This window comes from Adiantum capillus-veneris, chromosome 9 (genome assembly GCF_014529385.1).
Source record: "Adiantum capillus-veneris isolate H3 chromosome 9, ASM1452938v2, whole genome shotgun sequence".
NCBI classification, from domain to species: Eukaryota; Viridiplantae; Streptophyta; class Polypodiopsida; order Polypodiales; family Pteridaceae; genus Adiantum; species Adiantum capillus-veneris.
In genome coordinates this window covers 52705661-52730790 of record NC_140939.1, presented here as the reverse complement: position 1 = coordinate 52730790, position 25130 = coordinate 52705661, and the positions used below count along the sequence as shown (strand labels likewise).

At 43.7% G+C, this 25130-nt stretch overlaps 1 protein-coding gene across 3 annotated transcripts; it reads right to left on the bottom strand.

Annotated features, from left to right (window-relative positions):
- On the bottom strand, positions 1–24754 carry LOC147450477 (E3 ubiquitin-protein ligase AIRP2-like). Of its 3 annotated transcripts, XR_015189140.1 has the most exons (7): positions 24396–24614; positions 24056–24206; positions 23837–23903; positions 23526–23760; positions 2020–2171; positions 834–1919; positions 199–390 (listed from the first exon to the last, which is right to left on the bottom strand). XR_015189140.1 is itself a non-coding variant. In XM_086519705.1 (5 exons), the coding sequence occupies exons 1-5, from the start codon at positions 24479–24481 to the stop codon at positions 180–182; spliced, it is 750 nt and encodes a 249-aa protein (XP_086375831.1). In that variant the 5' UTR covers positions 24482–24754; the 3' UTR covers positions 1–179. The 3 variants fall into 3 exon arrangements, 1 of the variants encoding a protein (XP_086375831.1); XR_015189139.1 differs by having other exon boundaries at positions 834–2171; XM_086519705.1 differs by lacking the exons at positions 834–1919; positions 2020–2171 and having other exon boundaries at positions 1–390; positions 24396–24754.
- Between the last annotated feature and the right edge of the window lie 376 nt (positions 24755–25130).

Genomic DNA, 25130 nt, shown 5'->3' with positions numbered 1-25130 from the left:
GACTTGTAAACCCACAATTAATAAAAACTCGGATACATTAGAGAAGTAAGAGATACCCCTTCAGGAGACTCTTTATCAGTCAGTCACATTATGTACATTTATCTTGGCTGACTGTCTGGCTAAGACTGCATCGCCAAAGAAAGACCATATTTACTAGCAAGAATGTACAAGCATGAATGTCATTTGAGATGCGCATCATAGACAGCAAAAACGCTTTCTGATACCAAAAGTGGTAACTTATCAATGTACACAAAAAGCCTCTTTAGGCTGTCTTTCGTCAATGTTACAGAATCTTGCACTTCACACGACTCCGTAAAAATCCACAAATCTTTCGAGTTGACTCGTTTCAAACTGTCTCGACAGAAAGGGCAGGATTGAGACCGAGCATGCCTGCATAACACAAAGAAACTTTCAATCATCAACACCAACATATATATATACCTTCATAAGGTCAGAAAAGTCCGAACTTAACAAATTATCAGACAGACTAAAACACTCGCAAAAATACAGTAACTCCTTTACTGTTAAAACCGTGAACTGGCACGCACGCCTGTTTCTTTGTTTCATCTACTGTTCTAGCAGAAGTCAAAAGATTGCTGGAGACTACATTAAACAAGCAAACACAGAAGTACTACAGGAAAAGCATTCCAAGCAAACGCAGAAAGAGTTTCATGGAGCTTATCAAACAACTGTTCCTTGGGGTGTTGGCATCGAAAAGCAAGTACAATTTAATCTGGTTGATACTAAGAATATCGGAATAGCACATTGGCAAGCGTATATGCAAGTGACGTGACCTAATCAAAGTCCTGAAAAAATCTGGAGAAACAACGCACCAGAGGGAGAGTTCGGGTACAGGCTCCCAACTAGTCACCCCCCGCAATTTTTCAAGAGAGAAGTTTGCAATTGCTGCATGTGACACACCGAATCTGTTCTTACAAATGACGCTCACTCTTTTAGTTATAGGCCCTAGGTCTCAAAAGCAATTCAAAATCATCCAACTATTTGCAATGAGGTATAAAAGCACCTAAAAATTACCACTTTATAGGATCAGTCCCAAGAAAGTAACAGCAGTATGAAATCAACCTCGTCAGAGTCAATCCATGCAATTCAACACAAATTGCAAGCTATTACGCTGAGACTTAGGCTTCCGAATCTGCTACTGCATCTATTGTACTGTATTGTACTCTTGCCGCTCCCTTGTGTTTGCCAGGTCATCATCACCATGTAACCTTGCACCCGCATGTGCCCGTTCAGCTAGTCACCCTCCTTGCAAATAACTTGTACAATACATTGTAGCGTCGTCATGCATCGGTGGGAGTATCTAGGGAAAGTGCATCTTGTAACAAACTTGGACACCCCAAGTCAAGATTCTACCGCAACACAATAGAAATTCAACACAAATCACAATGCAAATTGCAAGCTATTACGCTGAGACTTAGGCTTCCGAATCTGCTATTGCATCTATTGTATTGTACTGTACTCTTGCCGCTCCCTTGTGTTTGCCAAGTCATCACCACCATGTAACCTTGCACCCGCATGTCCAAACAAGCCTGTTCAGCTAATAACCCTCCTTGCAGATAACTTGTACAATACATTGTAGCGTCGTCATGCATTGGTGGGAGTATCTTGGGAAAGTGCATCTTGTAACAAACTTGGACACCCCAAGTCAAGATTCTACCGCAACACAAAAGAAATTCACTTAAAAACAGTTCACAATGTTCCTTTTTATATTAATCTGTGTGCAAAGTAGAAGGAAGTCCCGACTCACACTCAGACTCAGCGTCCAGATGCTCGGAGTATTGAGGCCCAAAAGACCTTTTTATTGTTACAAGGGTTGCCCAAAATGCAAAGCCCCAAAATCTCAACTCAAAAGCTTACTAACTCATAAGCAATTATCCCCAATAGCTTTGCTCCAAAATCTGCCAAAAATCAGCCAGCGTAAAGCAGCCAGCACAAATTGCGAGATCGCACGGATTGCCACGTCATCAAGCCAACGTAAATGGCAGAGGTCCGTACTACCTGCCACGTAGGCCTGTCAATGGGATTTGCGACGGGATTTCCGGCTGCTGCTGCCACGTCAGCAAGGGCTGTGTATATCCAAGGGCACTACCACGACACCAATTTGTGACATACCCCCCTCTTGAAAGAATTGTAATCGCCCTCGATTATGCCTACAAAACAGACAGAGGCCATAAACAAACTTAGTAGACACTGACTGATGGTACCGACGCACTAGACACAACACATCTAGCACTTGCATAAATCGACAGTCACATCACCGGACATCACAGAACATCACTTGACATCACAGAACAAATCACATACAAATTCATTCCAAATCCCAGACCATGATTAATCGGCAACATATTTAGTAATCGCATCTAGATCGAGTCGAGACCTCACAGATGCTCGATTAACTAATCCTTATTGCAATCATGTCTATAGAGATTTATGAGACCGTAATGTTGTAATCATTTCGTCTTTCGATTCCTGCACTCGAACAAGTCAAGTACAAATCAATCGTTTTTATTTCGAGAATTCCAGTTCATAAAGTCATACAACAGAATACTGTCAGCCCATCAATATCCCCGAAACCCAAAGGGACATCAGTGACTCTATTCAAAATCGGGGTAATCCGTTGACAAAGAAGTGGAGTGACTCCCCTCTTGTGCAAACCCGCTGCACTAGATTCACCCATGCTAAAATCGGAGTTCTATTGAAGTAGACTATGCTAAACCGAATGCTTCAAGGTAAAGTTACAAAATTTGAGGAGTGTCTGCTAGGTCCTCCTCCTCCATCCACTTCGCATCCAATGCAAGATAGTTCTTGAACTTAACCAAGAACCGCCTAATCACTTTACCTTTTAACTTTCTGTGTTTGTGTGTCAATATCTATTTTGGAACAAGTATCTCCTCGCTTTCCTCCACTTCGCGTTGCTCATATGGCTCCCCATCATCGGGCACATTGCAACCTCGCATGAAATGCATTGTGAATCTTCCAAGTATCGGGCAGCTTCAGTCTAAAGGAGACATCATTTATCTTTTCTTATATCTGGAAAGGGCCATAGTACCTCATGCTAAGCTTTGGAAAAAGCCGCTCCTTTCCCTTTTTCTTTCTTAGACGTGCCTTCTCAAAACGTAAGAGCGCCCAATCGTCTTCCTTTAATTTCAAATCACGACGGTGTCGCTTTGCTACCTTCTTGTGTCGTTCCTGCTATAAACCTCCCAAACCTTGGCAAAAGCAGTGTCCAAGTCCATCGTGTATTAGTCGGCTTCAAAAATCTCATCTTTTCGTGCTAAGGAAGGGTGGAACCTTTGGAGCACCTTCAATGATCTCAAATGGCGCCTTCCCCGTCGAAGAGTGGATCATGTTATTGCAGGCATATTCCACCAAGGGCAAAAAAAATTCCCATTGAGTCTTTTGATCATAAATACAAGACTTCAATAAATCCAGTACGATTGAATTTGCAATCTCAGATTGCCCATCTGTTTGCGGGCGGAAAGATGACGAGAACTACAACCGTGTGCCAATGTTCTTCCAAATAGCCTTCCAAATCAAACTCGTGAATCGGGGATCTCTGTCAGAGACTATTGTCTTATGCATGCCACGTAATCTGAAAATCTGTGCAATGAACAGTCTAGCTAAATGATTCGGCTTGACTGTTTTCTTCACTGGGATGAAGTGAGCTTGCTTGCTAAATCTGTTGATGACAGTCCAAATGCCATCATGCCCACTCTGTGTCTTCGAGAGATCAAAAATGAAATCCATAGCAATACTTTCCGAGGGGCGGGTGGGAATGGGTAAAGGTTGTAACAATCCTTGTGCTTTATGTCTGTCAAAACTTGACCATTTGGCATACCAAGCGACTGCGTACATAGTCGTCCACATCCTTCTTGAGTCTCGACCAAAAGAAGAAACGCTCAACACCTTTCAAAGTGGTGTCAATGCCGCGATGACCCGTAAAAGGTGGACAACGGCACTCTGTCAAAACCTTTTCCCACAACGGCTGTGTAACGCACAACATCGTTTTCTTCATCAAGTAGCCATCCCATATGGAATATCCCGCTACTACCTCCCCATTCTGTATTCGAGTAAACACATCTAAAAAATCTGGATCTGTGACGTACTTATCAACCATGTCCTCGAAGCTTCTATGATGAATCACGAAAATAGCCAAGACTAACAGCTTCCGAGACGAAGCATTTCCCACCAGGTTCTTATGTCCCTGAAGATGGACAATCTGGAAGTGAAATTGTGACAAGAAGTTAGCCCACTGCATTTGCTTTTCCGAAAGCTGCTTCTGTGACAAGTAGTGTAAACTTTAATGATCAGTGAAGACCGTAAAATTCGATCCGAGTAGATAATGTCGCCACTAAGTTAGAGCATGGATAACCGCCAAAAGCTCTTTCTCATAAATCCGTGCTATCAAATCCAGCCTTGAAAACAATCGGCTCTCATAGGCAATGACATGGCCTTCTTGCATTAAGACCGCTCCCAGATTACGACCACAAGCATCACAATATACTTCGAATGACTTTTGCAAATCCGGAAAAGTCAATACTGGTCTAGTAGTAAATTTCTCTTTCAATAGTCACCTCTGTGGGTCCCCACGAGAAAAAGACTCCTTTCAATGTCAATATGTGCAAAGGGGAAGCTACCTCTACAAACTTTCGAATGAACCGTCGGTAGTAAGAACACAAGCCCAAGAAGCTTCTAGCTTCATGAACATTCTTCAAATTGGGCCAATCAATGTATAGTCTCGATCTTGGCCGGGTCCATTTGTACTCCTGCTATTGAGACGACGTGTCCCAAAAAGTATATCTTAAGCAAGAAAACCTCGCTCTTTTTATTTACATTATAAGCAATGTGTGCTTTCTCAGTGTCTGGAAAACCCACAAATGGTCGGTATTCTCTGAAAAATCCAAAAAGTCGTCTTGAAAGCTGTCGTGTAGACATCTCCAGGAACAACACAGATCTGATGATAATTACTCTTCATATCAATTCCGCAAGTAGAATTCTGAAGTCTGTCGAGTACATCATCGATCCTCGTAAGGTGGTCATCTGCTCTCGTTTATTGGTTCTTTATTTTGGCCTCGGCTAACTCTGTAAGATGGCCGATTTGGTGGTGTGCTTCTAGGTATCACATCAATGGTGTGATTCTCAGGTAGAGATGGGGGCAACTCGCTTGGTAGGCCCTCAGAGAAGCAATCAGCATGAGTGTGGAGAAAATGTTGGCGTTCTTTTTCAAGGTCAAAACATATTCGACCGACCTTCAATCATCATTCACTTCTCTTAAACAAATTGAATAAAGAAATTGAATTTCATCAAGTATAATCTCTTTGCCCTTCATTTATCGAAGTCGCCTTCTCAGCCCGATAGTCAACCACGGCGTTGTTCATGTGGTACCAAGAGGTTTCGAGGAGAACGTCACAACCTTCCTAAGCGTATTACATAGAAGTCCTCGTGCCCTAAATACCCCCGACATTGCAAACAAAGTTTGCCAATGATCGGTGTAATGGCAACATCCCGTCCGAGTGCCGCCAGAACTGCCGCCGCCTGTGGCCTCAGCTTGTGGGGCGTAATTCCAAGGTAAGCCGCCAATTCAAGTGAGAAGAAGTTGGCCTTGGCTCCTCCATCAAAGAAAAAAATGAGGGCTTCCTGATCTTTCTCTTTACCTTAAGTGCGGCAAAGTTTTGGACTTTTGTTCATCTGATTCTGTAAGGTGCAGCGGAAGTGAATGCTCAACTTTGCTCAAGATGAGTGCTTCAAACTATGCTCAAGGGTTCCTTTTACTTACGAAAGGTAAAGCCTTCTGTTCCTTCAGTGAGAGAGTGCAATGATCACAAACAAAGTGGTAAACACTGTGAATGAAGGTGTTGAGATTGAGAGATAGAGCGAGTTGTCAAACCCTCGTCCGAAGGCCCCACTCTCTATGGCGAGAGCGGTCTACTTATGATTGCACAAATCTCTACAATGCTTGGACATGCCGAAGATGTCGACGACGATGAGGACGACGACGAGACGGGCTGAAATCTGAAAATGCTAATGGCTGAAATCTGCAAATCTTTATCTGCTGAATTCTGACTCTATGTCGGGGACGATGTCGATGACGACGATGCAACAACGACGCGCTGAAAACGCAGATGCTGGAATCTGCATTTTCCGGGCTGAAACTACAAACTTAGCGGGATCTGACCGTGCGGCGAGGTTCTGTTGTGGGAATGTGAGATCTGCGAGGTTCGGGGGTTCTACTGCATAGTCTGACTGCTGAAAACTGCAAAACGCTAGGGGCTGATCTGCAAACCAAAAACGCTAGGACTGAATTGGAGTCTGCTGTAAAAACGCTAGTGGATCTGGGGCCTGCTATTGCCGGTTGTCTTGCAAATGTAAAACGCTAGGCTGATCCGTTATTCTACGGTCGCCAAGAATCTGCAAGTGAAAAAACGTTGGCTTCTGTTGTGGATGAAAAACGCTAGGTTGGTCTTGGGGGGTTCTATTGAGAAGGTGCCTCTTGAGCAAAGATGCTCCTGCTGCCTCTTCTGCCAAAAAGTGCTAGCACTAGGTTTCAATATATACAAACTTAGCAAAATTGCCCTACCTAGTTCCCAACAAAAGTCACTTAAAAATTATAAGTGAAAAATGTCAAAAAAAGGGAAAATAGATCTATGCACTGTAAAAATGCTCTTGATGGGTTCTACTGAAATTTGATGATCATGTTGTGTGCAACCAAAGGATATGCATCTATTCTAAGTGTCTGGATATGCACGGTCTGCGAATAGACTCACAAAAGTGCCAGATCACTACCTATTCTAGACTGACTTGACTGAACTGAACCCTAGTCATATTGTAGCTTGTCCACGGACACATAGGGTTGGATGTGTCATGTGACAGATTCGGTTCGGGCCCCACGCAATGTGGTGCTAGTTCTGCTTTCATCTGCCTTTTCTGCCACATTCCTCTGCTGCTCTAGAACTCTCTGGCTTGTCTTCAGTCTATTCTTGTTGTGCCTTTTTGGGGCACTTTGCAGAGATGTGTCCAAGTTCCCCGCAACCAAAACACTTCCCCTCTTTGAGATAGATAACCCTTTCTCTAAGAGCCGGTCGGGGTCGTGTATCTTTCTTTTCTTTGTCCTGGGAACTCTTTCTCTTTCTACTTTCATTAATGGAGGTCTGTCGAGTTATCACAAACGGGAGCGCATAGCAATATAAAATATATTCGGATAAATAGAAATTATCACCACTTAATACTGAAGCCAGATGATATAGAGAGGAATAGATAGATAGATAGAGAGAGAGAGAGAGAGAGAAGATCAACACAATACTGGGGACCAGAAGATGGGCTGGTCCCCCCCATAGTTGCCACAGAGTTTCGAAACGTTTCGTTTGAAACGAGTTTCAAAAGTTTCGAAACGGTTTCGTCCAAGAAAGAAACGCCAAAACAGAAGTTTCGTGCAAACTAAAGAAATGTACATAAGTTTCAAGTGGTATAAGCTGAGATCTTAGACATGAAAAAGAGGGAGAATAGGACTAACTTTCATCATTAGAAGCGAGACAGAAGCTACATTCATGACATTGAGGATTTCATGACATAAAAAAATCAACACTACAACCTGACGTGCGAAAACTTACGAGCCTTGACTTTACCTTTGAAACGTCCAAACTCATACAGAAACGTTTCTGAAACGTTTCGTAGGTTTCATGAGTGAAGAAACGCGTTTCTTGGTAACACTGGCCCGCCCCCACCCCCCCCACCCCCCCCCCCCCCCCAGTAGTATCTTTATTACTGAAGAGAAGTCTATACAAGCACTTGAATCGAACGTATTACCACGTTCATTCTAGAATGAGACTTGATGGTTCCTAGACGCCTCGGCTTCCTATACCTAGGACAAAACCCTATTCCAAGTAACTTCCGTTCCTTATTCCAAATCCTTGAGAATCAAGGTTCTCGCCTTTGGATCTCACCTTCCAGACTCAAGGCATGGCATCCCTGCAACTCTTTTCCGACTCTGTTTCCAGAGTCCTCTTCCCGCAGAATAACTCCGCTTTCCCGGACACGAAGTCCTTTCTTGAAAATCCCAACTTCCAGATCACAACTAAAGAGACTATATCTCCCCAATCCGTGGATCTACTTCCCAAACTCGAGTACGAAACCCTTGGGCTGATCTGGCTCTAGTTCCTCAGAGCGCTTTCTCCTGCAGAGACTCATGCCTTCTTCTGCTCCTACTCCCTCATGAAGAGGAAGTACACATGCAAACACACACACATAAACACGGGATAGCAATTCGTACAGCAAATCCACAATTGATACCTCTCGCTCTTTGCGCGGGAAAAGCGACCTCCATGCTTTGTAGTCTCGCGATCACTTTCATCTTCTTGCGGCAGAGTCTCCCCTTGCTCACCCTAGCAACTCCTCTGAGAGAGGGTGTGTGATGCTTTTATATCTCCCTGGCCACAGCAAGAAAAGATGATAGTAGAGATCGCCGCCGTTTTTAGTTTTTTTTTTTTTTTTTTTGCTCTTCTGCCAGAAGAAGAGAGAAAAATCACTGACTGGTTTCTATTGCTTTATTTAATCATAGGCTGCCCACTTATTAAGTGGGTGGCCGGTCACCTTTAAAAATGGTCTAAATCTGCCCAAAAACTCCATAAAACCTTATAACCTAAAAACAATGCTTTCACAGCACTTCCCAGGTGCGACGGGCACCACGTGCCAATAGAAAAGAGCAGATTGAACAAACTTTTAGCACTTCAATAAATACAGAACTGAGAGAGAGACAACACACGACACAGAGTGGCAAATTCCATCCCAGAGAGTATTGGCCCCAAACCTTGGCGTCCCTTTCGGTGTTTCTTTATATTGCATCAACACAATACAAGCCGGTACTCCAGACTCTGCACCTTCGCCAGGAAGCATACCAGAGAATGAGTCCTAACGTCAAATTTAAAGGCCATACGCCCCAAAAGCAATTTACAATAAAAAGCCTTCAAACTCAAAAGCATCTGGTCCAAAAGCAAAGCCAAAAAGCTGCCAACGTAATTTACGGAAATCCGTACAACCTGCAGGCTGCTACATCATCAACCAACGCAAAACACAGGATTCCATACAACTTGCCACGTCATCATGCCAAGGCAATTTTCGAAAATCTGCCACAAGTTACTTTTGTGTGTGTGAGAGACTCCTGCTTTATTTTAATCCTTTGTCACTTGGGGCCCCATCGGACGAGGTCCCCATAAGTTGGTAGGACTTCTTCTGTTACTTGTTCTTCTAACGGTTTAGGCCCCTCGGCCGGTATCTGCAAGTTGGCTCCCTTCTTCAGGGCTTTGACACATCAGCAATTTGTCACATCTCCCCTTCTTGAAAGGGGATAATCGTCCGCGATTACAACATATCTACAAAACAACTCGAGTTAGCTCAAAAATTTCCGAGGGTCATTCCGAGGGACATTTCGAGGGACAATCAATTTGCTCTTTTTGTTAAGGAGTTAGCTTCTCCTTTCGACTCTTTTGATCAAGGAGTTGGCTTCTCCTTTCGTCCAGATCGGAACTCTCGATATTCCGGTGTAGTAAAATTAGCCATCACACCCAAACCGTATTGATCTTCCACGGGTGTCTTAATGCACTAAAATTACATACCCAGGCAATCTCATCCAATTAGGAATATTCAGTGGTTGGCACATCACAATGCAACACAAATGCTCACATATGCATGTTACAAGACATAGAAACATAAAGCCGTCGATGAACACTCCTCCCGCATAACCTAACAAGGTCCGAGCCGAGAGATATTCAACGACTCCCTCGTCACTCCTCCCACATAACCTAAAAAGATCCGGGTCGAGAGAGATAGAGGCCTTTTAAAACCAAACGCCCCCCAAACCGCAGCCTGCGTCGTTTGGAGGTGCTGAGAATAACCACTGCTCAAACTTCTTAATACTCCTCCCACATAACCATACAGGTCCGGGCCCGGAGTCACAACAACAATACTCTCCCCGTAAAATAACCACAAGGGTTCAGGCCATGAGTAAAAACAACACTTTTCAATCATCATTTCTCACTACTCCACCCGAGAGGAAAATCACCAATCATTGAAACCAGTATTAAAACCAGAGTCAAAAACAGATACCATCCATTTCAAACAAATTTTCACAAACAATACTTTCTAGCTATAAAGAAAAACAAGTAGAGAGAGTTTATTCGAGGTTTTGTTCAAACAACCGAACTTTGAGGACGATTGGCTTTGTCCTTCTACATCACGGTTATGGTTCGGTTCCGAACCTAGAGAGTCGCATCATTCTTGTCGTGCCAAGGCATGCCCAAGAGAACGTCGCAATTGCCAAACTTTATGATGTGGAAATCAGCTTTTCCATGATAATCTTGAATAGTCACTGGAAGGGAACCAATGAGCGGTACTACTTTCTGAGTTTGCCCTGTGGCTAGCTCAGCTTCAATTTCTCCACCCTCAACATCATAATCACAGTGCATCTACTTTAAGAATTCTGGATGGATGAAGTTTTCTGTAGCTCCGTGGTCAAAGAAAATAAGGGCTTCGAAGCCATTGACTTTGCCATATGCTCGACACAATTCATTTGTACTCTCAAGGCGTATGCCATAAATATCAAAACTAGTCCAATGGCGGGTCTAGCTCTCTTAGCAGGAGGTGGGACTGGGGTTCTATCGCGTTGGTGCAGGCATCGGCTTCTCTGGTCTATCAATGCGTTTGGGACAATTATTAGAATAATTATGCCCTATTTCAAAGCATCCAAAGCATCGGCCTTCTTGTAATAAGGTGTCTCATTGTTGAGGCGTCAAGCGAGGCCTTTGCAGTTGATTTTCACGAGACTCTCAAGAATTTGTTCGTTGCTGCCAAGAGTTGTGATTAGTGGCTAGAGATTCTTCTGTGGTAAACTCTAGCTTTCCCTTTATCAATTTGTAGCCGACCGTGGCATGGTCCATAAGTTCTTGCATCAATGGTGATGGTAGTCCAATGGTGTATCGCTCGCATTGGGCCTCCAAGGGAACAGATCTAAAGGACACGGGAAGGTACACGTCAAGAAACCTTTGGTTATATTCGTCCATGGTTTCGGTGGCAAGCATTTTCAAGTTGCCTCACTCTGCCAAAATCGGGACTTCAAACATAGAAATCATGTAACTACGTGCAAAAACTATCTTGAAAGCTTGACAGGTCCTTGGAGCATGCGGTTGTGTCGCGATTGAACTCCACCATTGCATAGCATTATCTTTAAGAAATCCCGCTGCTCGAGAAATCTTGGATTCTTTTGTATAGTTCCTTAAAGCATAGATGTTGTCGAATTGCTGTGAAACTGCAATGCTTTCTTGCGATCTTTCACCCCGAAAAAAGTGAAAAATTTGACTGTCGTGCCGCCATCTTTGAAATCTTTGGGTTGGTTAGGCGTATATCCCGGGTATGGATAATAAGGGTATCACGTGACACATCCAATCCTATGTGTCCGTTGGACAAGCTACACCATAACAGGGTTTCTGTCCAGTCTAGTCAATCTAGATTAGAAGTGATATGGCACTTTTTGTGAGTCTATTCGTAGACCGTGCATGCCCAGTTACTTAGTATAGATGCATATCCTCTGGTTGCACACAACATGATCATACGCATTCCCATCAGAATCCATCAGAATCAGTCAGGGGAATTTTCCAATGAGTTTAGCCTATTTTCCCTATTTTTGACATTTTTCACTTATTAATTAAAAATTTAAGTGACCTTCCAACAAAAGTAGGTAGGGCAATTTGGGTAAGAAAATATATAAATAAACCAAAGTTAGCACTCTGGGGCAAATGAGCAAGGAGCACAACAGACCTTTGGCAACAGGTACTCCCCTCTCTCAGCAAGAACCCCTCAAGCACCCATCGCCTTGGCGTTCCCACCAACCACCAGCCCTAACGTTCGCTAGCACCTCCATCTTGCTTGGCTTTTTCAGCAAGCTTCTGGACCGCGTTGCTTCCCCAACACCTAGCGTTTTTCACCATCGCTACAGGCTGCCAACTACCAGCGTTTTCAGCCCTAACGACAGCAGATACAGCAGCATTTTCAGCATCAAATACTCAGCGTTTTTCAGCCCCAAAAACAGCAGACCAATCAGCGTTTTTCAGCCCCCAAAAACAGCAGCCAAAACTGCATTTTCAGCAGCCCCAAACAGTCCCAGATTTTCAGCAGATAGCGTTTTTGGACAGCCGTTAAAAGCTTGCAGATTTCAGCCCTTCGGTCATTGTCGCCGTCCCCATCGTCGTCATCGACATAGCCCCGAGTTGCATCAGTTTCCATGCATCATCATTGTAGCCATTTGTGCAATCAATAGTAGACCACTCTCGCCACGAGAGAGAGTGGGGCCTTCGGAGGAGGGTTTCACAACGTCTCTGGTGTCGTATCTCTCTTATCTCTATCTCTCACTCTCATACACTTGCACGCACAGTGTCCACTCACTTTGTTCGTGATCATAGCACTCTCCATTAAGAACGGAAGGCTTTCCCTTCCATAAGAACTAAAAGGAACCTCGAGCAAATATGGATCACTCATCTTGAGAAAATACAACATTCACTTCCGCAGCACCTTACATTGGTATCAGAGCTTTGGCAGTGTTTTGTATCACTCAAGGAAAGAGCCACAAGAACCACAATTTTTTTTTTTTGCTTGTTGCGGTCGCACGAACCCAAGTTCACTTGGGCGTGCCGATTCCTAATCGTGTTTTTGAAGAGTGACAAGAATCCCAAGAAAGAAGGGCTTGTCCAGCCTCCCCCTTGTGCCTCTTTTCACTCATTGAGAGCGGATCATGCACTTAGCGGCCGGCCAATCGACGTGAGGTGGGAAAAGCAACCTTGGTGTGAGCGGAAGGCCACCAAGGGGTGCGCCCACCGAAAAGAGCAGAACTCAGGTGAAGAGAAGATCCTTCTTAAACACAGATTGCAAGCAAAAGAAGCAACTCAAGAACCCCAAGAACCAAGATCCGCAAGAACCCAAGTTCCTCGTGAACTTAAGAACCCAAGACCACAAGAACCCACTAGAACCCAAGACTTTAGTGGATGGTCATCACTCGAAGCGGAATGGATACTTCGCTTCGAGGTGATAAGATGAGAGAGGCGAAGAAGAATTTTCCCCACCAGGAGGTTTTTCTGACCCTCCCCCTTTCCCACTACGCCAAGGATTGCACTAACTCCTATCGAGTTGGAGCAATTGTTTATGGAACGATAGTTAGACCGCGAAGCACGAAAAGCAGAAAGAGAAGCAGACAGAAAGGCCTACGAAGAAGAAATGGCAGACATAGATCGTGAATACGAAGAAAGCATGGCAGCCATAGAGCGTAAGTACGACTTGGAAGAGTGACCAACACATGAAAGAATTCTTGCGACTCTTTTCTCAAGTTCAGGCACACATGCAAGAGATTCGTGATGAGCGCGCGGCGGTGTGTGCAAGTGAAAGAGCACGCGAGGAAGTGCAGTGTGTGCAGAGAGGGGAGGCGAAGAGCAATAGGAGAGGAAGCGCTAGCAGAAGAAGAGGGAGAGAGGCAACCAAAACAGTCATTTTCAGCCACCGAAACAGTCCCGAAATTCAGTGATTGGAAGATCTAAGATTTCAGCCATCGTCGTCATCGTCATCGGCGTAGACCAAGTTGCATAGTCCATTGTATACGCATTGTACACCTTTGTGCAATCAAAGAATAGACCACTCTCGCCGACGAGAGTGGGGCCTTCGGAGGAGGGTTTTACAACCTCTCTTGTGTCGCATCTCTTCTCTCTCCTTCTCTCAGTCTCATTCACTTGCACGCACAATCCACTCACTTTGTTCGTGATCATAGCACTCTACAAGACGGAAAGCTCTCTTTCCCTAAGAACTAAAAGGAACCTTGAGCAATAAAGATCACTAATCTTGAGAAAATACAACATTCATTCCGCTGCACCTAACATTGGTATCAGAGCTTTGGAAGTGTTCTACATTACTCAAGGGAAGAACCACAAGAATTTTTTTTGCTTGTTGCGATCGCACGAACCCAAGTTTACTTGGGCTTTTAGTCAGCATCGTTATGTGATCCCTTTTCCTAGGCATGACATATTGTATGTTGAGCACGTTTCTCTCATGGATGAGCACGAATGTCTGCGGATTGTTCATGAAAAGATGCAAAATTTGTATGTCAAGAAGTCACATTCCATGTCTCTTCCTTGGCATGACACAGTTTCCGAAAGAGCACATGATAGTGTGAGCACCAAGCATGGGCATTTCCATTGTGAATTGCCACAATTGATTGATTTCGATCAAACAGAAAAGATTCGACCTCATTGTTTGCATGTGTTTGATGAACGGGTTGTCACTCCGTCTATTTGTTCATCTACATTGCATACACATTCTTTAGAGAAGACGATATTTTTTTCCTTCACTTTACATGGAATGGGTATGTCATGGTTTTGTGTTGGAGATGGTTTCAGAATTTTCAGCCATGGAGATTCTTGAAGACGAAAGAAGCAAGACTCTAGACGAAGTTGAAGCAAGAAAGGAGATTCAAACGACTTTGTGTCGCTTTCGGCGCGGCCCAAAGAAGCAAGCTTTGCAGACATTTATGAAGTTCAAGTACCGCACGACCCACACATCAGAGTGGGCCGGCGAAGAGTCCCTTGCAAGATTCCGGACGCTGTTGGCGATCTCCCTCGACGCCATACAGTTCGGTACCAGTACCTCACTTTGAAAAGGAGAGGATGTCATGTGACACATCCCAACCCTATGTGTCCGTGGACAAGCTACATCACAGTAGGGTTCAATAGTTCAATCAAGTCTAGATTAGCAGTGATCTGGCACTTTTGTGAGTCTATTCGTAGACCGTGCATGCCCAGTCACATAGCATAGATGCATATCCTCCGGTTGCACACAGCATGATCGTTGGAATTCCCATCAGAATCCATTAGCATCAGTTAGGGAAATTTTCCAGTGCATTTAGCCTATTTTCCTATTTATTGAGATTTTCACTTATTATTTTTAAGTGACTTTCCAACAAAAGTAGGTAGGGCAATTTTGCTAAGTTAATATATAAGCAAACCAAAGTTCACACTTTCTGGCAGAAGAGGCACCAGGAGCACCTTGCTCAACAGGCAACTTCTCAGCAAGACCAACCCCTACGACTACTCTGGCGTTTTCTCCACAGAAGACCTAGCGTTTTTGCATCAGATCAGCCTTGGCGATTTGTGCACAGCAGATCAGCCCCGGCGTCATCACGACACAGCAAATCAGCCTAGCGTTTTTGCATTTGCAGAACCCCGACGACGGAAGGACCAATTCCAGCCCCTGGCGTTTTTGGATTTCAGCAACAAATTAAGACCGGCATCATTCACCTAAAGTGTAGCAGATTCAGCCCGTAAAGACCATCAGTTTTCAGCCCTAAGAAACCTCATTTTTCAGCCAAGAAAACGCAGCCAAAACAATCATTTTCAGCCACCGAAACACTCCCGAAATTCAGCGATTAGAAGATCTCATATTTCAACCGTCGTCGTCGTCATCCGCATAGACCAAGTTCCATAGTCCATTGCATACGCATTGTACACCTTTGTGCAATCAAAGAATAGACCACTCTCGCCGACGAGAGTGGGGCCTTTGGAGGAGGGTTTTACAACCTCTCTGGTGTCGTATCTCTTCTCTCTCCTTCTCTCAGTCTCATTCACTTGCACACACAATCCACTCACTTTGTTCGTGATCATAGCACTCTACAAGACGGAAAGTCTCTCTTTCCCTAAGAACTAAAAGGAACCTTGAGCAATAAAGATCACTAATCTTAAGAAAATACAACATTCATTCCGCTGCACCTAACATTGGTATCAGAGCTTTGGAAGTGTTCTGCATTACTCAAGGGAAGAATCACAAGAACCTGTCACAAAGTGATGACGTGGCGGACAACAGAAACCCTAAAATTCTTGCAAACCCCCAAAAACCCTAATTTCCGAAAATCACGGAGGCTTAATAAATAAATTTTTTAAAAAAATTGAAAATGATGAGTTCCGCGAATTTTGCTTTTTTTTCATTAAAAAAAAAAGAGAAAAGACTCTAAGAGAGAGAGAGAGAGAACTCATGCTTTTTATTTTAAAAAGCTTTTGGGGCTCTGCTTTTGGGCATGCCTTCTATCTTTAAATAAGTGGTGAGGACTTCACTTCTCAGAGCATCTGGACGCAGAGTCTGAGAGTGAAACCCTAGCCACTCTCTTGTACTTTGATATGATTAATATAAGGTAAGGTCATAAGCAAGAAGATAGCTTTCAGCTTATCATCAAAAGGGGGCAAGCCAGAATCCTGTAACTGCGACAAAGTACCTGCGAACAATGGCAAGTGCTCTGCCGCGCTCTTGGACTCATCTAGTTGCATGCCAACAAGTTTTCGCATCAAGTGCACCTGGTTGACAGGCGTTGTCTTTTCATACATTCCCTTTAACTTCTCCCACACATCAAAAGCAGTAGTGAGACCTTTCACATCAATGACGGTCTCATCTGTCATGGCCATTTTAATGTATGTAACGGCTTTCCTGTTCATGCTAACCCATGCTTCATCTGTCATATTTTGTGGCTTCACCTGTTCAAGTGCCCCTTCGCAATCCTTAAGAAATAGGATTCCTTGAATCCTGTCTTTCCAAAGATCAAAACATGTACCATCAAACCTCCTAATCTCGAAGAGGTTCTTCACATCCGAAGAAGATGAGGCCATAGTTGCACGAAATAAGAGGGATAATACGCTGAATTTTTGGGCAAAATGCGCAAAAATCGGAGTATAGCCTCACAGAGATGTGCACTACAGCTCCAAATGGTCACAGGAGCAATTTGGGGCAAAATAGAACGTTTTGGGCACAAAATTCAATTTCTGAAATTTATGCGCAGGAAATTTCAGCGAGCGAATTTGTGCTCGAAAACAACGAATTTAGTTGTTTTTAGCCTCAGAAGACATACATAAGGCTAGTACGCAACCTTTAGAAGCATGTAAGCGCAAAAGCTCCAATTTGTAGCATCAAAATTGCATGAAATTGAGCCACAAATGGTCATACATCGACAAAATTTGTCAAATGTACGTAAATTGCATCAATTTGCACTTTTCCAAATGTAATCGCACCATAAAAACACTTGCAAAAAACTGCGTAAATATGAAATTTGCTTAAAACACCTGTTTTAGGACTTGTTTTCCGGCAATTTCAAGGTTTTCGGGTAGCGAGAACTTAGCAAAAGTATTCCCACACCTTAATACATCATTTGCAAAACCTGTATTTTCGCTGTCATAACCTGTAATTTCCTGTTTTTAACCTAATTTCAACCTGTTTTAGGTCAATTTGGGTTGCCGGGAGCTCTCTAGAGTCAAGGGACGAGTCCTTTGACGACAAAATTGCAAAATCTCGCGATAAAGTTGACCTTCTTGGCTGAAATTCAGTGTTCGCAAGTTTGGGGGCAAACCCTAATCGGGCTCTGAAAACAGTTGATGAGCGCACCGCCGTGTGTGCAAGTGAAAGAGCACGAGAGGAAGTGCAGTGTGTGTACAGAGAGGGGAGACGAAGAGCAACAGGAGAGGAAGCGCTAGCAGAAGAAGAGGGAGAGAGAGAGCTCACGTTTTTGGGGAAAACTCAATAATTGAGTTTCGGGTTTTCCCACTTTTATTAGAAGTGACCTTAAAAAAATGTGTCCAGGTTCAATACCCTGGACAAAGTATAAAAATGTACAAAAAATGGTTATTTAGGCCTTTAACCCAACAACTCGGGACAAGGAGACTCTCTCAGTCTCTTCTTCTCCAAAGCATGACAGACATGATTTGCATGATGATTTGAATGACAATGATTTGCATGATAATTTGAATGTTAATGATGAGCATGATGATTTGGATGACACTGACAAGCATGATGATTTGCATGATCAAGATGTGATTTCTCACAAGCATGATGGTTTGCATGACGATGATGTGATTGTTCACAAGGATGATGAGTTAGTTGATGCTTTTTCTAGCAAAACTAACCTCGTTTCAAATTCGATCAATCACGAAGGATCGATCTTGGCTCTCAAATCGAGGTCCAAAGAGCCCCCTCAAGAAGAACCGATCTTGGCTCTCGAGCCTAGATCCAAAGAACCCTCACAGGAAGTATTATGTGTTCGCATGATTCATATGCACGCATTGTTCGAGTGTTTCATTCGTGATCGTTTCCTGTATTTTAGTTAGCGTCTTTATGTGATCCCTATCCAAAGGCATGACATATTGTACGTTGAGCACGTTTCACTCATGGATGAGCACAGATGTATGCGGATGGTTCATGAAAAGCTGAATAGTATGCATTCAAAGAAGTCACATTCCATGTCTCTTCCTTGGCACGACACAGTTGTAGAAAGAGCACAAGAAAGTATGAGCACCAAGCATGGGCATTTTCGTTGTGAAATGCCACAATTGATTGCTCTAAATCATAAGAGAAAGATTCAATCTCATTGTTTGCGTGTGTCGTGAACGGTTTAGCACTCCGTCTCTTTGTTCATCTACATTGCATGCACAGTCTATTAGGACGACAGGATTCTTTCCACTCACTTTACATAGAATAGGTATGTTCATGGTTTTGTGTTGGAAATGGTTTCAGGAATTTTCAGCCATTGAGATTCTTGAAGAAGAAAGACGTATGACTCTCGACGAAGTTAAGGCATTGAAGGAGACAGAAGACTTTGTGTCGCTTTTGGCGCGGCCCAAAGAAGCAAGCGTTGCAGATCTTTATGAAGTTCAAGTACCGCACGACCCACACATCAGAGTGGACCGACGAAGAGTCCCTTCCAGGATTCCGGATGCTACTGGCGATCTCCCTCGACGCCATACAGTTCGGTACCAATACCTCACTTTAAAAAGGAGGAGATGTTATGTGACACATCCAACCCTATGTGTCCGTGGACAAGCTACACCATAACAGGGTTTCTGTCCAGTCCAGTCAATCTAGATTAGAACTGATCTGACACTTTTTGTGAGTCTATTCGTAAACCGTGCATGCTCAGTCACTTAGTATAGATGCATATCCTCTGGTTGCACACAGCATGATCATAAGCATTCCCATCAGAATCAGTCAGGAGAATTTTCCAGTGAGTTTAGCCTATTTTCCCTATTCTTGACATTTTTCACTTATTAATTTAAGTGACTTTCCAACAAAAGTAGGTAGGGCAATTTGGATAAGAAAATATATAAGCAAACCAAAGTTACCACTATCGGGCAGATGAGCAAGGAGCACAACAAGCCTTTGGCAAACAGGTACTCCCCTCTCTCAGCAAGAACCCCTCAAGCACCCATCGCCTTGGCGTTCCCACCAACCACCAGCCCTAGCGTTCGCTAGCACCTCCATCTTGCTTGGCGTTTTCAGCAAGCTTCTGGACCGCGTTGCTTCCCCAACACCTAGCGTTTTTCACCATCGCTACAGTCTGCCAACTACCAACGTTTTCAGCCCTAACGACAGCAGATACAGCAGCGTTTTCAGCATCAGATACTCAGCGTTTTTCAGCCCCAAAAACAGCAGACCAATCAGCATTTTTCAGTCCCCCAAAAACAGCAGCCAAATCTGCATTTTCAGCAGCCCCAAACAGTCCCATATTTTCAGCAGATAGCGGTTTTGGACAGCCGTTAAAAGCTTGCAGATTTCAGCCCTTAGGTCATTGTCACCATCCCCGTCGTCGTCATCGACATAGCCCAGAGTTGCATCAGTTTCCATGCATCATCATTGTACCCATTTGTGCAATCAATAGTAGACCACTCTCGCCGACGAGAGTGGGGCCTTCGGAGGAGGGTTTCACAACGTCTCTGGTGTCGTATCTCTCTTCTCTCTATCTCTCACTCTCATACACTTGCATGCACAGTGTCCACTCACTTTGTTCATGATCATAGCACTCTCCATTAAGAACGGAAGGCTCTCCCTTCCATAAGAACTAAAAGGAACCTCGAGCAAATATGGATCACTCATCTTGAGAAAATACAACATTCATTCAGCTGCACCTTACAAAGGGTATCCTATGGGCTCCAACCATTGTAGCCTCATGGCGGTGGTGGTGGTGGGGGCAATGGCGGTGGCAAAGCCGGTTGCACTGGATCAAGGTTGGAAGCTCCCCCAGTTGAAAAACCCCCCCAATTGAAAAAGACGGCTGAGAAATTTGCCAGTTGGAAGCTCTCGTGCTTTCTGATGCCGAAGGAGGAGGTACCACATGAGGCATCAAAGATGTAGTTCAAAAATTGTTAAAAACTTTGTAGCATCTGAAGATTCTGTTGAGGATGCCGCGAAAGAATTTCGTGGAGTTCGTTGAGCAAAAACTGCAAAATATTCTGTTGAATCCATGAATTCCAAGTCTTGGGTTCTTTATGGCTTATGCCCTGTAAGACATAGCGATGAAGACGAGAGCGCGCCCGATGCGCGATGAAGTAAGGGTGGGAGTGGCTAATAAGTCCAAGGTCGAAGGCCGGAGATACCTCAAATAAAATTCCAATAGCTCTGTCTGCTCTTTTGTAGGACAAGTATGGTTTCAGAAAAGCACACGCCTGATGCTCTAGCCTCTGATACCACTATCACAAGACGGGCACCACGTGCCAATAGAAAAGAACAGACTAAACAGTTTTTTAGCACTTCAATAAATACAAAACTGAGAGAGAGAGAGAGAGAGAGAGAGAGACGACACGCGACACGGAGTGGCGGAATTCCACCCTAGAGAGTATTGGCCCCAAACCTTGGCGCCCCTTTCGGTGTCTCTTTATATTGCATCAACACAGTACAAGCTGATACTCCAGACTCTTGCACCTTTGCCAAGAAGCATGCTAGAGAATGAGCCCTAACGTCATATTTAAAGGCCCTAGGCCTCGAAAGCAATTCATAGTAAAAAGCCTTCAAACTCAAAAGCATCTGGTCCAAAAGCAAAGCCAAAGCTGCCAGCGTAATTTACAAAAATCCGTACAGCTTGCCACGTCATCATGCAAGTGCAATTTTCGAAAATCTACCGCAAGTCTCTTTTGTGTGTGTGTGAGAGTCCTGCTTTATTCTAATCCTTTATGTCACTTGAGGCCCCATCGGACGGGGTCCCCATAAGTTGGTAGGACTTCTTCTTTTGTTACTTGTTCTTCTTAGGGTTTAGGCCCCTCGGCCGGCATCTGCAAGTTGGCTCCCTTCTTCAGGGCTTTGACACGTCAGCAATTTGTGACACGTCCATGGATGCAATCACATGCACAATTGCAATGCAGACATAAACTTCCTCACAAGAAAGCATCTACTTTCCCGAAAAGCAATCCCGCTTTCTCAGAAAGCATCCGTTTTTCGTCAAAGTTTCCTCTGAACCTGTCTTCATTCAAGTGCATGCACCCGTCACCCACCTTGTGACGCATCAAGAATACCCATCACCTAGTCCTTTCCTACCGAACTTACGGTACAATCTCCTTCGTGATCCTCTATGTCACCCATCCTATGACGCATCAAAGATGTCCATTCTCGGATGGTCGAATACTTCTTCCCGATGCTCCCTGTCACCCATCCAATGTGACGCATCAAAAGTACACGTTCTTGGTGGCCTTACAAATATTCCCTTTCACAGTGCTCCCGTCATTACTCTGAATAATGCACTAGAAATGCTCTGTACTCACTGTCTCCAGTGAGGAAAACCCTCTCACTTAAAATTCAATACTTCATTTAGAATTGTTTTTCTTGGTGTTCCAAGCGAGAAAACCCTCACTTATAAATCCAAAAATTATTTTCCTGTCAGATAAAACCAATTTAGCAACACGAGTTCTCTGAGACAAGATCTCATCAGTGGGGTAAGTCAAATTTCGCGAATGTATCGGGAAACCCCGTTTCACATGACCCATTAATACTTGAATAGAATTTGACTTTGTTCCAAGCAGTAGTCTCGAATCTCTGTAGCGAGTCCGCAGCAAAACTACTCAATCTATTTCTTAAAAGAGACCTTCTTAAATGAAGAGGTTGATAGAAAAGAGTCCAAAAATCTCTCGCAATAAGCTTCCAAAGAATCTCCCTTGGTCATCCAAAGATGGATCCAAGCGGTTTGTATATCTCGTTCATACTCCCGGGTCAACCAAGAAGAAATAAAGAGCCTTTTGAATTTCAACCACTTGGCTGGAGCTTCCTTCCTCAGAAGGAAAGTGAGCACCATGTTCGAGCATTTCCTTCGAAGAAAGATGTAGCCCTCCTAATCTTGAAGTGCTCTGAGTAATGCCCTCCGGAGAAGGCTATGTCAAACTGTTGAATGAAGGCCAAAGCGCTCGGAGCATCCCGGCATCCAAAAAAGGAGTTCAAATTTAATCGATTCTCCACCTTCTTTGAATTCTTTTACTTTCTTGCTTTTGTCTTCAAGGAAGTCAAATTGTTTGACTCTATAAAATGCTTCTTCTTTGCATAAAACATATGGTCGTCGAAGTCCGAACTGTCAGAGAATGACTCTTTTGTAGAATTGTCAGAGACTGGGCGAAATCTGGTTTCTTTGCCTTTTTCTTGCCCTTTCCAAAGCTTTGCTTTTTGCTTCGCTTTTTGCCTTTTTTGTCCTCCTTGCTCAAGTCAAAAGAGCTAGAATAATTGTCGAAAGAAGAAGAAGATGAACTCGATAGTCCTTCAAATCGTACACGCTTCTTTTGCTTTCTTGTAGATGCAAAAGAATATACGACCCAAATAACCAAGGTAGTCAATCCCCTTTCTGTGCTTTTCCACTTGATTTTGGATTGAATGTTCGCATCCAAAAGCCGACTGATTTGTGTTTGAACCACCTCCTGTAATTCTTGCTTTGTAAACATCCGCGGAGAAGGAGGTTTCTTGATTGCCGGTTTGATGGGTGGTTCTGTGGCTTTCTGCCACTGGGTGTGCACTTCTGCAATGGATTGTTAAGACAAAAATTTTGCAAACTGAGGATCCTTCGCAAATTTAATCATCTGCTTTGTGCACTCGTCAACCTGTTGTCGACGTTCCATCTCTTGAAGTTCATACTGAGTAGGCCGAGGTGGCCCGTACTCTTCCTCTGTTAAATCATTAAAATCTTCTTACATTAGCAGATGCAGAAGAAGTCGACTAATTCTTGTTAAATCCATAAGTGTCGCGAGAAAAGGATTGGATTTCTCCATAGAAGAGAAATTGACCGCGCTCTGACACCACTATAACAAACTTGGACACCCCAAGTCAAGATTCTACCACGACACAATAGAGAATATCATCACCTTGAAACTTTATGCTTTGTGCCTATGAAGCTAGTGCACATCCCAATGGTAGCGGAAGCAATAGATAACAATGCTCTTAAGAATTCAACGTAAATCTATCGCCAATGGCTGGTTCGCAACCACGCACTCTGTTTACGCTGATAAACTCAATCTATTGTTTATCATATTACAAAGCCCTTTTCTATCAAAAAGCAAATATCTCGTAGAAGGCCTTCAAGGACAAAAACTCAAGAGCAAAAGACATCTGATACCTTGTATAGTTCCAATGAATACCACTATCTAGAGAAGCCAGCAATTGAAGCACTACTACACTCAAAACGATGCTTGACTGACTAGACTTACCAATCTCTGAAGCATTTGAGACACATGGCATGATTGCAGTCTGGTAAAACAACCTTGGTGTTGTTTTCCATGCAAATGCCACACTCTTGCTCCCACTCTAAATCCAGGTCTGGTACGTCCTCTTTATTGTCCTCTGGCCTTTTCTTGTATCTTTCCATAAAACAAGCCTTCTGCTTCAACTCTTCCATCTCTGTTATCCCTCCTTGTAGCTGCTGCAGTGAAGGTAAGATATAGGCTGCAGTAAATAGAACCCACATCTTAGAATTTTCAACCACGTGAAGTAAAAACCACCATTCAGGACAAAACAATACCGTAAAACTCCCGTAGGCTGGACTTCCTTTCATATGTTGACATAGTGGTAGTTCCATCTTTGTACACCTAAGCGCAAATTTCATTAAGCTTCATAACCTTGAGTATCAGCATCACAGTCGCAGTAAAGAGAACTATGTACGCAAATTCAAGGCCAAACTAGCTTCTTTCGTGAATACTTGCGATAAGAAGAAACTTCTATGCAGGTACTTGAAGAAAACCTTGTAGATGAGAATACGCAGGAGTCCAAGTATGCCCGCCAGACGGCAGTCAGTCCAGCGCACTAAAAACAAGAAAAAATGAGCTGCCGGACTGTAGGAGAGTCTCATTTGTAAACAGGCTCCATCAAAATCCCTCGGAAATTCCAAAGCCCTGTAAGGAGGTAGGAAAATCAGAATTTGGTGTCAACACTTCAGAGAAAACTAAGCTATGTAGTCCAACAAAGAAATTCAATCAAAACAAGGCAAGCACATAATGCACACACCTTCTCCCTCTCATTGTGCATGCACTTGTGTGTATACGCAAGTTTGTGGCCTGTTCGCACACAAAAGAAGCACTTACAATGTGTTGGCATGCTGGATGTCTGCCTCCAAAACTTTGATAGACTCCTTAAAAGAATTTCCACGTCGCATACCAAGTAATAACATCTTTTTTATGTACAGGAAGCACAATGTGATAGAATCTCGTCTAGGATAAGAAAATCCCTGGTCTTCAAACCGTGTCCCTTCAGGAGAGAACCGTGCAGAACAATTTTTTATCTTTCCATTGAAGGAGCTAAAGATTTGAGTCACCAACTTGAACCTTTGTCTTCTCAACGCATTTCTTGAAAATGGTCGAGATGAAGTTCTAGAGCACAGCCTCAGTGTTGAAAGGCTTGGGCTTCTGATGAATGGTGGTTTGATTGCTCTTGGGAGTATGTACCAGTGCTAGCGTCTGTGTGCGCGGGCCCAAAAAAGGGTCAGCGTAAGTATTTAGTGAAAATCAGAGAGTTGGGTACCCCAAGATGAGGCTTACTATAGACACCGCAACTATGCGCACCCAGAAGGTGACTGCGTAGTGGGTGAGATCTGCAACGAGGAAATGTACAACCAGTCGAAACTACAGTAAAATGTCGATAAGACGAGGTGGGCCGTAAGACTTCGCTGCTCAGAAATGGAAGTTACTTGCCTGTCCTGATGGAAGCGGTGGAGATGGGAAGCGCCATAGCCAAGGATGGAAGATGGACCCAATTCATTTTGGGGACGAAGAAGGAGACGTACTAAATAATTACTTGACAAAATGGGGGGAGGGAAGAGA